This window comes from Sinocyclocheilus grahami, unplaced genomic scaffold, assembly GCF_001515645.1.
Source record: "Sinocyclocheilus grahami isolate Dianchi unplaced genomic scaffold, SAMN03320097.WGS_v1.1 scaffold342.1, whole genome shotgun sequence".
In the NCBI taxonomy this organism is placed as follows: Eukaryota; Metazoa; Chordata; class Actinopteri; order Cypriniformes; family Cyprinidae; genus Sinocyclocheilus; species Sinocyclocheilus grahami.
The window spans coordinates 712,511-727,830 of record NW_015505521.1 but is presented as its reverse complement, the minus strand read 5'-3'; the positions used below and the strand labels follow the sequence as shown (position 1 = coordinate 727,830).

General features: G+C 37.6%; 1 protein-coding gene and 1 pseudogene across 1 annotated transcript in view; one reads left to right on the top strand and one right to left on the bottom strand.

Moving 5' to 3' along the window:
- The window catches only part of LOC107603191 (anaphase-promoting complex subunit CDC26), a 3,809-nt gene extending 949 nt beyond the window's left edge, over positions 1-2,860 (top strand). Inside the window, exons 2-3 of the mRNA XM_016295918.1 lie at positions 121-226; positions 2,488-2,860. Coding sequence (XP_016151404.1) covers positions 146-226; positions 2,488-2,673 — 267 coding nt within the window. The 5' untranslated portion in view covers positions 121-145 and the 3' untranslated portion in view covers positions 2,674-2,860. The remainder of the gene's footprint in view (positions 1-120; positions 227-2,487) is intronic.
- A 2,329-nt stretch (positions 2,861-5,189) lies between these two features.
- Positions 5,190-15,320, bottom strand: part of LOC107603189 (high affinity copper uptake protein 1-like) — a 19,483-nt pseudogene continuing 9,352 nt past the window's right edge.

Genomic DNA, 15,320 nt, shown 5'->3' with positions numbered 1-15,320 from the left:
GTATGTGTATATGTGTATATGTGTATGTGCGTATATATATATATATATATATAGCGAGAGAGCGAGCTAAGTGGTTTAGCCATAAACTGACTATTAGCGTATGTTTTAACGCGTTTCCAGGCAACAAGAGGCCGGTGACGTGAAGATGCTGCGCAGGAAACCCACGCGCCTGGAGCTCAAGCTGGACGACACGGAGGAGTTTGAAAGTGTCAAGAAAGAGCTGGAGGTAAAACCCAGGTGCATTTCACGCAGGACTGGATGTTTAGGAGATGCTTGCTTTCCATACAAATTAGCGTACTGTACAGAAAAGAACATTGAAACAACAAGAGGTAAAGGGTTTTCCACACAATACACATTTTTCCATGTGAAGTCAGGTCACATTTATTTCAAGAGCGTTTTATACCGTACAGATTGTTTCTAAGCAGCTTCACATTAATAAACCAGAACATAACAGTGTCAATCTTGCACATTTCTGCAATTATGAAACCAGGTCAAGTTGGTTATAAGCAGCTCTACAGCAGACATTAGTGTCTTTATTCTGTTCAAGTCCGTTAAAGTGAAGTGACCCAGACTAGGAATTAGTGCTCTGCATTTAACCCATCCAAAGTGCACACACACACCGTGAACACACACACACACACCCGGAGCAGTGGGCACCCGGGGAGCAGGTGGGGGGTCGGTGCCTTGCTCAAGGGCACCGCAGTCGTGGTATTGAAGGTGGGAGAGAGCGCTGTACATTCACTCCCCCCACCTACAATCCCTGCCGGTACGAGACTCGAACCCCGCAACCTTTGGGTTACGAGTCCGACTCTCTAACCATTAGGCCACGACTTCAGTTCACTATTGATTTAATTCAGTTCAATAACTGTGTGGATGTTGTGAAGGTTGTGTCATTATTCATGCAGCAGTGGTTGCAAAGCTCCATCAGAAAAGGAGAAAACAAATCTTTGGGAGAAACCAGGCTCAGTCGAGCCATAAGCAGCAGGGAAAACAAGCTAAAGAACTGAATACTACTTTTGAAAAAGGATTAAAATTACGTACTAGAATAAGCTGGTTCATCCGTATTTTTCCTACACTCCACGACGCTCTGCGTGAATTATGAGAGTACCTTTAAACAATCAGTGAAAGTTTCACTCTATGAACGCAATAAGCATTTTCAAAAACTGGGTACAGTGAGGTGACATTATTCTACTGCCCCTTCGACCACTGAAAGGGAATTTAAACCTGGAATGAGACGTGAGGATTTGGAGAGAAAAATGAGAGATTCTTAGTGCATTCCAGTGAATTATTCACGGGACATATATCACAAATGAAATCGGAAAAGCAGACCACAAATGCGCAGTGTATGTTGATGAAAATAATCATGAGTGAAAAAAACACAGCAGACTGAAAAGAGCTCGTTATACCAAGTCACGTTAAAATACCAAGTGTAACGCTATTCTCCTGACGTCAGGAAAAATAGAACCGAAAGGAACATGTACAGCTCATTCAGACGGATAAGGATTATCTGAAGTGCAATTTTGATTCGAAATGATTTGAATGGAACTTCCTCAAACCAGAAGTGCCTCTCATGATTGAAAGTGCTGTAGGCTTGTTAGGAAAAAGGTGGATTCTGCATAGGACGTAGTATTTGAATAGTGTTTATTATCTTGCGATCACATGACCAGCCAAAAACGACTAATTTCAGCTGTAGGACTAATGAATCATGGGTAGCAAAATGTTTGTCGAATTATGCAATGGCATCCAGTTTCCATCTTACTGCTTTTTGGAATCCAACTTAAATAAAACATTTGTATTAACTCGTTGCTTCTTCGTGGTATCCCTACCATCCCTGCTGGAATAAATATGAGACCCTGGAGCACAAAAGCAGTCTTAAGTCTCTGGGGTATATTTGTTGCAATAGCCAAAAAAAACATTGTATGGGTCAAAATGATCGATTTTTCTTTTATGCCAAAAATCATTAGGATATTAAGTAAAGATCATGTTCCATGAAGATATTTTGTTCATTTCTGACTGTAAATATATCAAAACTTCATTTTTTCGATTAGTAATATGCATTGCTAAGAACTTCATTTGGACAACTTTAAAGGCGATTTTCTCAGTATTTAGATTTTTTTGCACCCTCAGATTCCAGATTTTCAAATAGTTGTATCCAAATATTTTCCTATCCTAACAAACCATACATCAGTGGAAAGCTTATTTATTCAGATGATTTATAAATCTCAATTTAAAAAAAAAAGGCCCCTTATGACTGGTTTTGTGGTCCCAGTTATGTTATACCAGCATGGTCAAGCAGGCCAAATAATAATGATACAACTATGTAAAACAATGTGAAATAGCATCTGATTTGAGGGGGAAATGACAATTTGTCTAAAGCATATTTCAGCAAATATGTGTGCTAAGATCTACAACATGCACTTAGTTTTGTGTAAGGAAAGATTGATCTTGTTTTAATAATCTCCTCATTTCTTTCCCATGTCTGTCCAGAGTCGAAAGAAACAGAGGGATGAGGTGGATGTAGTTGGTGTCGCCACATCCAGCGAGATGAGCGGAGCATCAGGTGGCGGCACGGACGGGAAGACCAGGGAGCAGATGATCCACGAGCGAATCGGTTACAAACCCCACCCAAAGCCTAACACTTTGCCATCACTTTTTGGGAACCTTCAGTTTTGACAATTTGCAGACATGAAAAATGGACTATAAGGTCATAAGAATCTGCATCACACACACATGCATATATTATGATTTGATATTGCCTGACCTGAAATAGACAAAGCACATGCATTCTGGGTTTGATTAAAGGGTTAGTTCACCCAAAAATGAAAATTCTGTCATTAATTACTCACCCTCGTGTTGTTCCAAACCCGTAAGACCTTCGTTCATCTTCGGAACACAATTTAAGATCAGTGGTTCAACTGTAAAGTTACGAAGCTACGAGAATACTTTTTTTCGCAAAGAAAACAAAAATAACTACTTTATTCCACATTTTCGTCTGTACTGCGTCACTTTGGACGCACACTCATGACAGTATCAGTATAGCGTGCCGGCGCCACCACACGCTAAGTGACGCAGTAGAGACGAAAATGTGGAATAAAGTCGTTTTCTTCGCTCAAAAAATTATTCTCGTAGCTTCGTAACTTTACAGTTGAACCACTGATGTCACACGGACTACTTTGTTGATCATCTTGGTACTTTTCTGGACCTTGAACGTGGTAGTTACCTTGCTGTCCATGGGAGGGTCAGAGAGCCCTCAGATTTCATCAAAAATATCTTAAATTGTGTTCTGAAGATGAACGAAGGTCTTACGGGTTTCGAACAACACGAGGGTGAATAATTAATGACAGAATTTTCATTTTTGGGTGAACTAACCCTTTAAATGTGTGTTTGTGATAACTGATTACAAAGGACTATTTTTCTACTGAGTAAATAAAATCTTGTTAGTTGGATGTGGGAAATTGTGTCTTTTGGCTTTACTGTAAATACAACAAGAACAAGGAGAAACATTTTATAGGTGAACATCAAAAACAGGTTGGTTTATAAATGAGGTGGTCACAACAATTATCCTTCAGATCATACGATATTTATTCATTTTCTTTGATTACAGTACTGTTTATATTTCAAATGCTACAGACATGACTGAACTGTAAACAGACTAAGAAATCTTAACATTGCCACAGCACTGGAAATGAGGTTCAGCGCTTCTACACAAAGGCTTGTCGTTTTTCCAACTTAAGACAATGCAAACTTACTTTGCTTTTAAAATAAATCTGCTAAATTGATTAAAATCACAGATCCAGTTCTACAGAGTGCTACAAAAACATGATGTGAATATTTTCTTTTAGAACAGTTTTTTTGCTTTTAACAAAAAACAAAACAAAAAAAATATAAGGAACAAAAAATTAAAACTTTTAAACAGGCTTTCTTCTAAAACCCACATGCTTACTGGTTTAAAATATGTGGTTAAACTATTTTCTCAGTAAGAAAGCTTTAGTTTTTTTAAGCAATTGAGACACACTTTGGGCACTTTAATTGGGTCCCATATTGTATGTAAAGGGCACACCCCTTTCAATTAATTTCAACATAAAAGGATCTACATACAGATTGCCAGAAGACATTGATAACAAGTACACTGTCGTAGCTGAGTGTTACAAATATAAATTATAAAAAGAAATCGTGACACTGGCATCAGATATAATTTATTTCCCACCAATCTCTCCATATTTACTTAAAAGCACTCCAAAGGGAGCAAAGTTCGAGTCCCAAAACCTCTCTTTCTTGTGCAAACATCACTCAGTCCAGTGTTTATGTCTAAACAATGGTCACTGATTATTAACGCTCGTTTCAGTGATTTGAAACACTTGGCCATAACAACCACAAAAAGCTAATTTAAAAAACTAGTGCTTGTATATTGGGTCCACTGTATGTAAAGGGCACACCCCTTTCAATTAATTTCAACATAAAATTCACATTCTGGAACCCAGTAACTATCAGAGCGATGACCTTATTATTTTTAACAGCTCATGATTTGCACAACATCACAAATGCGCCACAAATTTTCATTTAAAAAAATGTCATAACGTAAAAGGATCTACATACAGATTGCCAGAAGACATTGATAACAAGTACACTGTCGTAGCTGAGTGTTACAAATATAAATTATAAAAAGAAATCGTGACACTGGCATCAGATATAATTTATTTCCCACCAATCTCTCCATATTTACTTAAAAGCACTCCAAAGGGAGCAAAGTTCGAGTCCCAAAACCTCTCTTTCTTGTGCAAACATCACTCAGTCCAGTGTTTATGTCTAAACAATGGTCACTGATTATTAACGCTCGTTTCAGTGATTTGAAACACTTGGCCATAACAACCACAAAAAGCTAATTTAAAAAACTAGTGCTTGTATATTGGGTCCACCAGATCCAGTTTGGCTTTTAGAGTCTACGGTTGCCCTCTTGGGTGTATGAATGTGTTCCCTCATTTAAGGCAAAGGGTTTAGTGAGGTTCTGTCCCACCCAGAAGCACCTTCATAAGCGTAATAATTCACGAGATGTAATGGTTATTACTAATAATGTCAGTTGTGGCTCTCAGTACTATGGAGGTAGACTGTTAGGCTGTGCACACATATGCGATTACCGGGATGGGATATGAAATACGGGGCTAATTTGAATAAAACGAATCAAAACTGAATCAAAATAGAGCTTTAAAAAGAATAGAGCCACTTGGCTGATATTTACCAAGATGAATTAATTCATATAGTGCTCTACAGTTGCGGTGCATGTTGGGATTGTGAATTGGGTGTTTTTTTGAGGTTACACACAGGAGAGGTTAATGACAGTGTTCTGTAATATCCACCACTACTGCCTTCTTCCAGCTGAACAGGAAGTAGCCGAGGCCGGCACCCGCCGCCACTGCGATGCACAGGTACCCGTTGTACGTCATGAACACCAGCATGAGGAAGTAACTGACCACCACTTGGACGATGTGAAGAAAGGTCTGGAGAAAGTGTGCAAGACTCAGCATTCGCTGGCTGGAGGAGAGAACAGAAACAGGTGTTTAGCTTGTTACAGGATTACAAATGTCAGGTCATCTGTGTGAAGAGAACCTGCGAAATGCATGTTTACCTCACAGAGGTCAGTCGTGAGGCAATGACTACATGCACGGGATGATCAAATCGGTGTAAACAGGCTTAAGGTTGATTCATGTTTGCCTTGTTTTTCACTGAACTCGTCATTCAAAAAGCAGTGATGAAAGAAATTTTTTTTTCAATCAAGAGCCAGAGGTTTGCACACCTTGGGGTTTTCAAACAGAGGGCGCAAGGTGGTGCTTGAAAAAGAAAAAATACTATACTAATAAATTGACATCTAATATTTATGCATCTAATAATACAGATAATATCGGAATAATTTCATTTGGCTTTAGTACTAACAATATAAAGGCCAATTATTTAATTTAGCAAGCATCTCTTTATATTATCATGATTATGTTTATGTACTATTTTTCATTTGCCATTGTATTTATAAATCTTAATCATGACATAAAGGTCGAAATTATGATAAAGTCATAATTATGAGATAAAGTCCATGTGAGATAAAAAGGTAATGTTTTTAAGTTGTCATATTTATGACTTTTTATTTCAGAATTGCTACTGTTATAATTATGACTTATCTCACGATTTTTTTATCTCATAATTTTGACTTAGTTGGTCAGTTCTTTTTATTTTATAATTATGATTTCGTATCTCATAATTCTGACTTAATTTATGACTTTTAATCTCATAATTATGACTTAGTATGTCATACATCTGACATTTTATCTCGTATTTCTTATCTCATAGTTATAACGTATGTCATTTAACTTGTGACTTGTTTTTCTTATGTGGCAGAAATAGGGTTCCAAAAACCCCTACCCAACAGATCCAGCAAACTGTCAGGTTGGGTTAGATTTCCCATGTATACTTTTTGGGTTTGTAATTATTAAATTAACAATAACAGTACTGTCACACACACACACACATACATTAATGGTCACATTTATGGAGCTGTTTCAGGCTTTATAACTTTAAGTTCAACATGCAATTGCTTTTGCAACCCATTTGACTTTTATTATGTCACGTAGTTCACATGAAATATATAGTGTGTTAAGTAGCCGTTCCATATCATAACGGAGAACTGATAACTGCTGAAAGCAAAAGTTCCTTCAAGTTCACGAAAGATTACAAAGACATTATCATGTAATGATGAATCATTGACAATAAGACCAGGAAGGTTCACCAAGAAAAGAGTCTTTTTTATATTGCATTTACTTTAACACCTGTGCAGACCTGAAAACATGAGTACTCCATTCACTGACCCGACTGTTTTATGTGTCTCCATGAGCATGGTGCCATCAGCTCCTGGGACAGGCATGGAGTTGTAACGCACGTTCACCTGATTCCTTCTCAACAGGAACTCGCGGCCGATCTTCAGACCCTCGTAGAACACAGCCAGCAAGAACACACCAATGCACGCGCCTACCATTTCTAGAGATGAGGATGAAGAGAAGTTACAACACAAGAAACCTTACATTGTTACCTACTTTTATCTTAATACCCCAGAGCAATCGGAACTTCCTGGTTACAAAAATGTTCTGCTTTGTTCTCATAATTCAGATGCATCAGCTTACTAAAACTAGTACAATCTAGTAAAACCTGTGCAACCAGCATACTTGCCCATTAGGAGGTCCTATGACATTATTCACAAGAACACCACTGTTTTACATATAATAAAGGAACAAATTTCAGGTCCCCCGTAAAGTGATTAACTGGACGTCTGCAAGTCACTGTCCTGTTGATTTACAATCTCACTGGCAGTCAGTGCATCAAGCCAATGCTCATTTGCATGCAATTTTGCCTTGAAATTTATTTAACATGACTGGATATCAATGTTATTGTTTTGTCACTGCAAACTACTGCCAGTGTGGACAGCTTTGAAAGGGTTGGTTCACACAAAAATAAAAGAGAGACATCATTTACTCACTCTAATGTCGTTCTAAACTTGCATGACTTTTGCAAAACACAAAAAATAGATATTTTGAGGGAGGGAAAAAAATCTGTTTTTTCAGGGGGCCCATGTTAGTATAAAAACAGCCTTTCTGAAATTTCACCAATTTAGAAGAAGAAAAAACAAACACCGAGCATCTTACCTCCTGGTGTGTTGATGACCAGCCCAGTAAATAGCAGCTCCACATTTTTGCAGCCAAAGTAGAAGGTCATTTGCTGAAAGTATAAATGAAGCAACGTTTTCAACTTATGTTTTCCCATAATGTATAACACAATTCTAATAATACGCTAATGAAGAAGCAGTCTTACTTCCACTGAACAACAGCTTTAAACGAACATCAAGTGACACAAACTTAAAGGGGTCATATGATGCGATTTCAAGCTATCCTTTCTCTTTGGAGTGTTACAAGCTGATTGTGCATAGATAAGATCCCTGAAGTTGCAAAGACTAAAGTCTTAAATCCAAAGAGATATTCTTTATCAAAGTTAAGACTCGTCCACGCCCCCCTAAAACGCCTCGTTTAAACACGCCCCCACATGTCTACGTCACGATGTGGGAAGATTTGCATAACACCGCACAAATGTGCACGCAAAGAAAGAAGGCGTAACTTTATTGTTGCTGCCACCGCCGCCACGCCATGTTGCGAAGACGCTGTGCGTTTCGTTGTGAAAGCGAAACTACTTTGTTTGGCCTTCCAAAAGAGGACATGACTAGAAATCAGTGGTTAAGTTGTATTTACAACACTGTTCCAGAACAGCTCAACACAAATATTCAGATGTGTCCAGCGCATTTTATGGAGGACTGTTTCCTGATCCTGTTAGAGCAGACTACAATGCCGGCTGTTCTGACTCACAGACTGTAAGTACGTTTTTATATTTAAAGAATTTGCCACTGACGATTCAAACACGAGTTTTGAGCAGTGTAGAGTAGCGCTTGTTGTTTGTCATTTCTCCGATCACAAATGCAGACATGGTTTTATGTTTACGCGGCATGATGCAACGCGAAAAAAAGACAGTTTAAGTCATTATAATCAGTAATTATGTCCCCACTGGATGCAACAAATGCCTAGTTTATAATGGGTTTTATTGTTTTTGTCTCGTCGCTCCGGCCGGGACACGGCATCACAGTATGGTAGGGGCGTAGCATTTCCGTCCCACGCATGAGGTATTCGTCCAATCACAACGCACTGGATTGCTGGCCAATCAGCGCACACCTCGCTTTTCAGACCGATGAGCTTTGTAAAAATCAATGCGTTTCAGAAAGGCGGGGCATAGAGGAGAAACAATAATGTACAGTATGTGGAAAATAATGTGTTTTTTTAACCTTAAACCGCATAAACACATTTCATTACACCAAATACACAAAATAATGTTCTTTTTAGCAACATCATATGACCCCTTTAATGAACTCCAGGCTACCTCACCATCATCATCATCATTTGATCCCCATGGCCTGTGTCGGGGGGCGTCATATGGTCCCCATGAGAGTCTGTGATATCAGGCGGCGTGGTTGGGTGCACATGGTGACTGTGTGGATGTGACATATTTATCTCACTGCACAGAGGTTCTGGGGAGAGATCAGAGGACAAATATTCTTAAAGATTCAAGTTGTGTTTGACAGTTCTCTAGAATAATAAAGAACCGTTCTTCAGTATATTAAATTACTGTTCTGCTAAATGAAAGGAGGAGAACATACTCCAGCTGAGTGGTTTTTAGCGGCTATATTAAAGGGATAGTTCACCCAAAAATGGAAATTCTGTCACCATTTAATCATCTTCATATTGTTTAAACCTGTAAGTATTTCATTCATCTTCGAAACACAAACAAAGATCATTTTTAACAAAACATAAGAGATGTCCATCCCTCCACTGAAAGTTCATTCCGCCAAAATGTTGATGCTTCAGAAAGTTCATAAAGACATCTTAAAATTATGAATTGAGCGGTTTAATCCAAGTCAATGTCTGAAGATACATGATTGCTTTATACAAGGGACAGAAATCTCTCAAGTTTCATTAAAAATATTTTCATTTGTATTTTCAAAGAAGAACAAATGTTTAATAGGTGTGAGTAAATTATGACAATTTGCATTTGCAACCCTTTAAAAGTCAGCTCTCTAGGGGAGTAACCACAGGTGGTGGCGTTCATCACATTTACTATGAACGGGATCTACTAATGCTCGACACCCAGAAAGTGTCACAATATGTTCTTTTCTAGAATGTATGTATAACATCACATGAATAGTTTTTTTGTAAAATGAGGCATCTTAAAAAATAAATGTCACTTGATTTTATATTTTGTATCTATTTTTAGCAGCCAGATACTTTGCAGGGTTTCTGTGTATTAAGTGAACTCCCTGTTTTTTTTCAGTTCGTAAAAAAGCGTTCAAATTCTGACAAAGGAATAACAGATACAAGAGACCTTCACTAATCGAGTATCTCGACAACCCCAGGCTATTCACTTCGACAACATTGTCCAGATAATCAAATACTACCTCTATAAAACAATTACTTTCCCCATTAAGCAGCAAACAGGCTTTCCTAAAGGTTCGGGACAGCCTCGGGGATTAAACACACATCCCAGATGACTTTATGTGACACACACCAGACTAATGAATGCATTATCTATACTATCTGTACTAACCATTAGTCAGCGTCTTCTTGCTTGTCTAAGCAAACACTTGGCTACTCTTTTACAAGTCTGGAATGAAAATTTCCCTCATATTTATCTCAGATTCATAAACCCAAACTAGGTCAACTGAGGAGCTATGAAAGACGGGTAAAAACAAGTCAGAAAGCACTCAGAAAAATTTATGTCTGCTTGTATCCCGTCTTTCCTAATCACAGTCCAGACAATGTGCATGAGATGTTGTTGCGAATTAAAACGCATCACGTGACTACTCTTATAGCCTACAAAATGTCTAGTTAAAAGTCTGCAAGTACGAAACATGTAAAAAATTTTGATTCCTGCTTAAATTATCCCAAATGTTTTTTGGTTTGTCTCTTGGTAGAATGTTTCTGGGATTTTTTTTAATTACCATGTAAATAGTAAATTCTATGGTATATTATACAGTAGTACCATGGTATTAGCATTTAAGATACCATGGATGGCTTGTAAACATGACTAAATGTTTGTTAAATGTTGCATTCATTCGTTTCTGCCATTAAAATCTGATACAAAACAAAACAAAAACTGCAGAACACAAAACAAAACAAAATTAAAGGAGACATATTATGCCCCTTTTTACAATATGTAATATAAGTCTCTGGTGTCCCCAGAATGTGTCTGTGAAATTTCAGCTCAAAATACTCCACAGATCATTTATTAGGCCTATATAATTTTGAGTGGAAGCAGACAAAGCTGTTTTTTGGGCCTGTCTCTTTAAATGCAAATGAGCTGCTGCTCTCCGCCCCCTTTTCCAGAATAGAGCTGCGCCATTACAGCTCGTACCTGCTAAAAACATCTGTTTTGGTTCTAATTATCATGTTTATCGCGCGTTTTAAACCATACGAGTTTAAACTTCTGATATAAGGTTTTCTGAGAGCACACATCCGAAGCACACGGACAGAAAGCGGCTGTCACAGCATACACACACACGTTTACGTTAAAAACACACACGAGTTACAAAAACAGTCGGTTATGTCAACTGCTGGGAAATAAATCGCATGTTTATTTTAGATCGGTGTGGCAGCAGCCATATAAAATAACTCAAATCAATAATTCCACTGCGCTCGTCTCCTCTGAGGCTGGGACTCTAAACAGTGTTCTTTGCTTCCAATGACAGAACAGATAGCATGTTTTGCTCAAACTTTCGCCATGGCATTAGAGCTGGTACACCGTTATCGCTTGCGAAAACACAATAATGGCGCCTTGGGTGTAAACTTACAGATTAAGGGGCGGTAATATTATAATGAGATCCCTTTGCCACGTCCCCAAGGGAGCGAAATCAGACGCGCTTGTTTTCTCAGACGCTTGCAGAAAAAGGCTTACCAAAACAAAGTTACTGGGTTAATCTTTTTCATGTTTCCTTGGTTGGTAGATGCACCGGGGACCTGATTATAGCACTTAAAACCTGGAAAAGTCAGATTTTCATGATATGTCACCTTTAAATAAAATTGAATCCATGAAGAATTTCCCCAGAAATAACTCACCTAAGTTGAGTCACCTCACTTGGCTTCCTTGGTTTCCTTCTCAAAAGTATCTCTCGCCAAACAGATGCAATAGCGTGTAAAGTGCAGCACGGCAGCAATAGCGTTCATGAAGAGCAGTTGGAATCTAGTGTGCAGCTTGTCGAACAGCACTGACTTCTCATCTGACCTCTCATCTGCTTTTCATTTCCCTCTTCCGCCATTAATCCAATCACAAGGTTTTAACCACGCCCACAAAACCTCCTCTCTTCATCCACTCTTACTCTCTATAGATCCAGTCAAAAGTTATTCTGTATTATGACTATTTTACACATTTTTGATCAACAGCCATCAAAATAAAAATTTTAATAACACAAATAAGGTAATAATGTAGTGCCCAAAAAAGACTATTTTGCATTTTATCCTCCTCAAAGTAACCACCCTTTGACTAGAAGATTATAACAAGCAGGGTTTTTTTGTTTTGTTTTTTTGCAAAAAAACGCATTAAAATGCATCCGTGTGCATTTGCTTCTCCCATCAAAGTGCTGTTTCTTGGCAAATGTTCAAGAGTGCGTAAAATCGGACTTGCATACCAAACTTACAAAAATTATGTGAATTTATTTCTTTAAAGATTAAAGATTTTGCTATTTTGTTGGTAAAAGGACAATTGGATGGAGACTGTCTTTTGCAAACTTTTTTGCCCATTTTCAGTGTAAATGGTGGATCAAAACTCGGCTAATGTCACAATGCAAAGAAATTTTAATAGTCCAAATAGGCTTTGATTACTTTGTGCAAAATATGACATTTCCTCAACAGTCATAACGCAAACCTGTGCTTGAGGACAGTACGTGTGTTTGAAGAAAACCTTTATCAATGTTCAAAGAACAGCTTTTAACAATGTTCAACTGTACAAGGGCTCAGATGATGTGCTGTGTGCTTGTTCCCATAAAGATAAACAACAGACCGTGCCTGAGTGTTAAATATTTGCACAGCAATTTCAACTCGAATCATATTAACCGTTACTTAAAAAGTGATTGTATCAATGATCTTTTGAGTGCATGGATAAAAGACAAGTATTTGGTCAATCATTGCTTATCGTTATGATGTTCAGACCGCAATAACCTTCTCATTGGCAGGTCATAAAACAGAAATGCATGCAAACGAATGTGGAGGGGGCAACATGAACTAGTATTAACTAGTAGTGTAATCTACCAGCTTTAGTGCAGAGGTCAAGATGAGGTACAAAGAGCAACTGAAAAGCAGTTGACTCATACAGAGCATTTCAAAATTTCACAACAGCCAACAAGTCAAACGTTGAATTTTAATCTTTTTTTTTTTTTTTTGGTTTACCAGAAATCATGTAAATATAGTTGACCAAACAAATCACAATGAATGCAAAAGAGAAAACCCTTTAATGATTATGACAATAATTATTTTACAAGTTAAGTCCCACCAAAAGAGCTTATAAAAGACCTGAGAATGTGGGAACAATTCTGCTCCACAGTTACAGTGAATCTCAGAATAAAAGTACTCTCAACAAACATCCATCTGTACTAAAATCATCTGTTGGTTCCACAATATCTTTTAAAAAGGGTCAAGAATGTTGTCATATCCTACCACTAAATTGAAAGAAAAATGTTGCAATTAAATGGAAATAGTGACAAGGTCTTTTCTTTCATATTGTGATGTCTGATGTTTCATTGGAAGAGTTCATTTTGAAAAAGCACAAAGTCAAAATGAAAAATAAAGACATGCACTGATGGATTCATTCCCGATAAGATCAATAATATGCTTTCAGAAAATTGTCAGGGTGCATTTTCAATTCATGCTGACTTGATGCTGGGGGAAAAAAGCTTGTTTTTAGGACTATTCTGATGCTTTGCATTGTGCATTTTTCATTTCAAGCTCTGTAATGCTAAACTTATTAAAGTAAAGTTTTAAAAATTATACATTTCCATGTACATTTTACATTATTTATATATGATATTAGTGTTTTGTAGTGAATTGAACTTTTTTTTATCTTAAAAATATAAAAAAAATGTTTTTAATTTAAAAATGCATCAAGATTCAATAATGTTTGTATTTCATATGTTTCATATTACAATAATAAGATTAACAGAAAAAGGGGGAATACAATTTTAATGCAAAATAAATGTTGTGTGTGTGTGTGTAACATGATCTAGAGACATTTGTTTGAGAGATTCATCCTAAAAGAATTCAGACCTGTCTGAACATTAAAAAGAGTGCAAACAGGATTGGGCTGTAATGCCAGATATTAAATCAAAAATGAAACAAAATGCACTTTGATGGCACTCATTCATTTGAGAAGGACCATGTTGTTAGTGGTTTACATTTTGGTTAAAAAAAACAACAACTTGCAGTCTTGCACAAAGCCCTAGTCTCTGTTTCAGAAACAAATATGGACATCAGTGTGATGAAACAGAAACACCATATTGCAATATGACTAGTTCATTTAAAAACCAAGCCATTTGAGCTTGAATTTTTAATAGACCTGATAAGTATCAAAATCACATTTATTCATTCATATATTTTTAAATGTCCAACTCTGGATGTTTTTGAAACCCAGTAGCTTGTATCCAATTACCAACTAAAGCGAGCTGATTATAAAAATCACACAATAAGTCTCGACTAGTTAATTTTTATCACTTTACTGGGGGAGTCAGTGACACACAGACAACCTGAAGAGTGTGTATGTGTTTGAAGTGTATAATGAAGTTGATAAAAACTGTCCACTCATGCAACAGACAGACAGTGAGGCAGTGTTACCCTGACCTGCTACTGCACTTTCATACAGATTCAAATCAAAGTACTTTACACCTGTTTACATAAGAGTAATTCCCAAAAACCAAGATAAATTATGTCCAACAGTTTTATGGTATTACTAACGACTAAAAAGATAGTCTACATCATTGACATGCTGGAGGATGCAGATGAAAAATAGCAAAGGACCTCATCCAACCAGGGTTTCCTGGTTTTCTGGTTCAGCAAAACAAAAAAACAAAAACAAAAAAGTGACGTGACATGTGGCCAAGTATGGTGACCCATACTTAGAATTAGTGCTCTGCATTTTAACCCATCCAAAGTGCACACACACAGCAGTGAACACACACACCCGGAGCAATGGGCAGCCATTTTTTTGCTGCGGTGCTCGGGGAGCAGTTGGGGGTTCGGTGCCTTGCTCAAGGGCACCTCAGTCGTGGTATTGAAGGTGGGAGAGAGCGCTGTACATTCACTCCCTCCATCTACAATCCCTGCCGGTGCGAGACTCAAACCCACAACCTTTGGGTTACGAGTCCGACTCTCTAACCATTAGGCCACGACTCTCCCCCCCCCCCATCCACCTATAAATAAACACACACATTGAATCCAGTCACCTTCCTTCCCCCTTTTGATCCTAAGAAAAAAAAAGTCTGTATCCAGGAACAAAAGCAAGTTATGAGAAAGTAAACAGGTTTTTCACACAACCCTATCAGACCCATCTTTAGAGGAAATAATGAACAAACGACAATTGTCTCTCTTTCCAATGAAGACAAAATGAGAAGTTTAGTAGAATATTCAAGCTGCTGTTTTCTCATCTCACTTCATGACATTTAAGTATGGAAGCCCGTTTCCGCCACTGAATAAAAAAATATAATT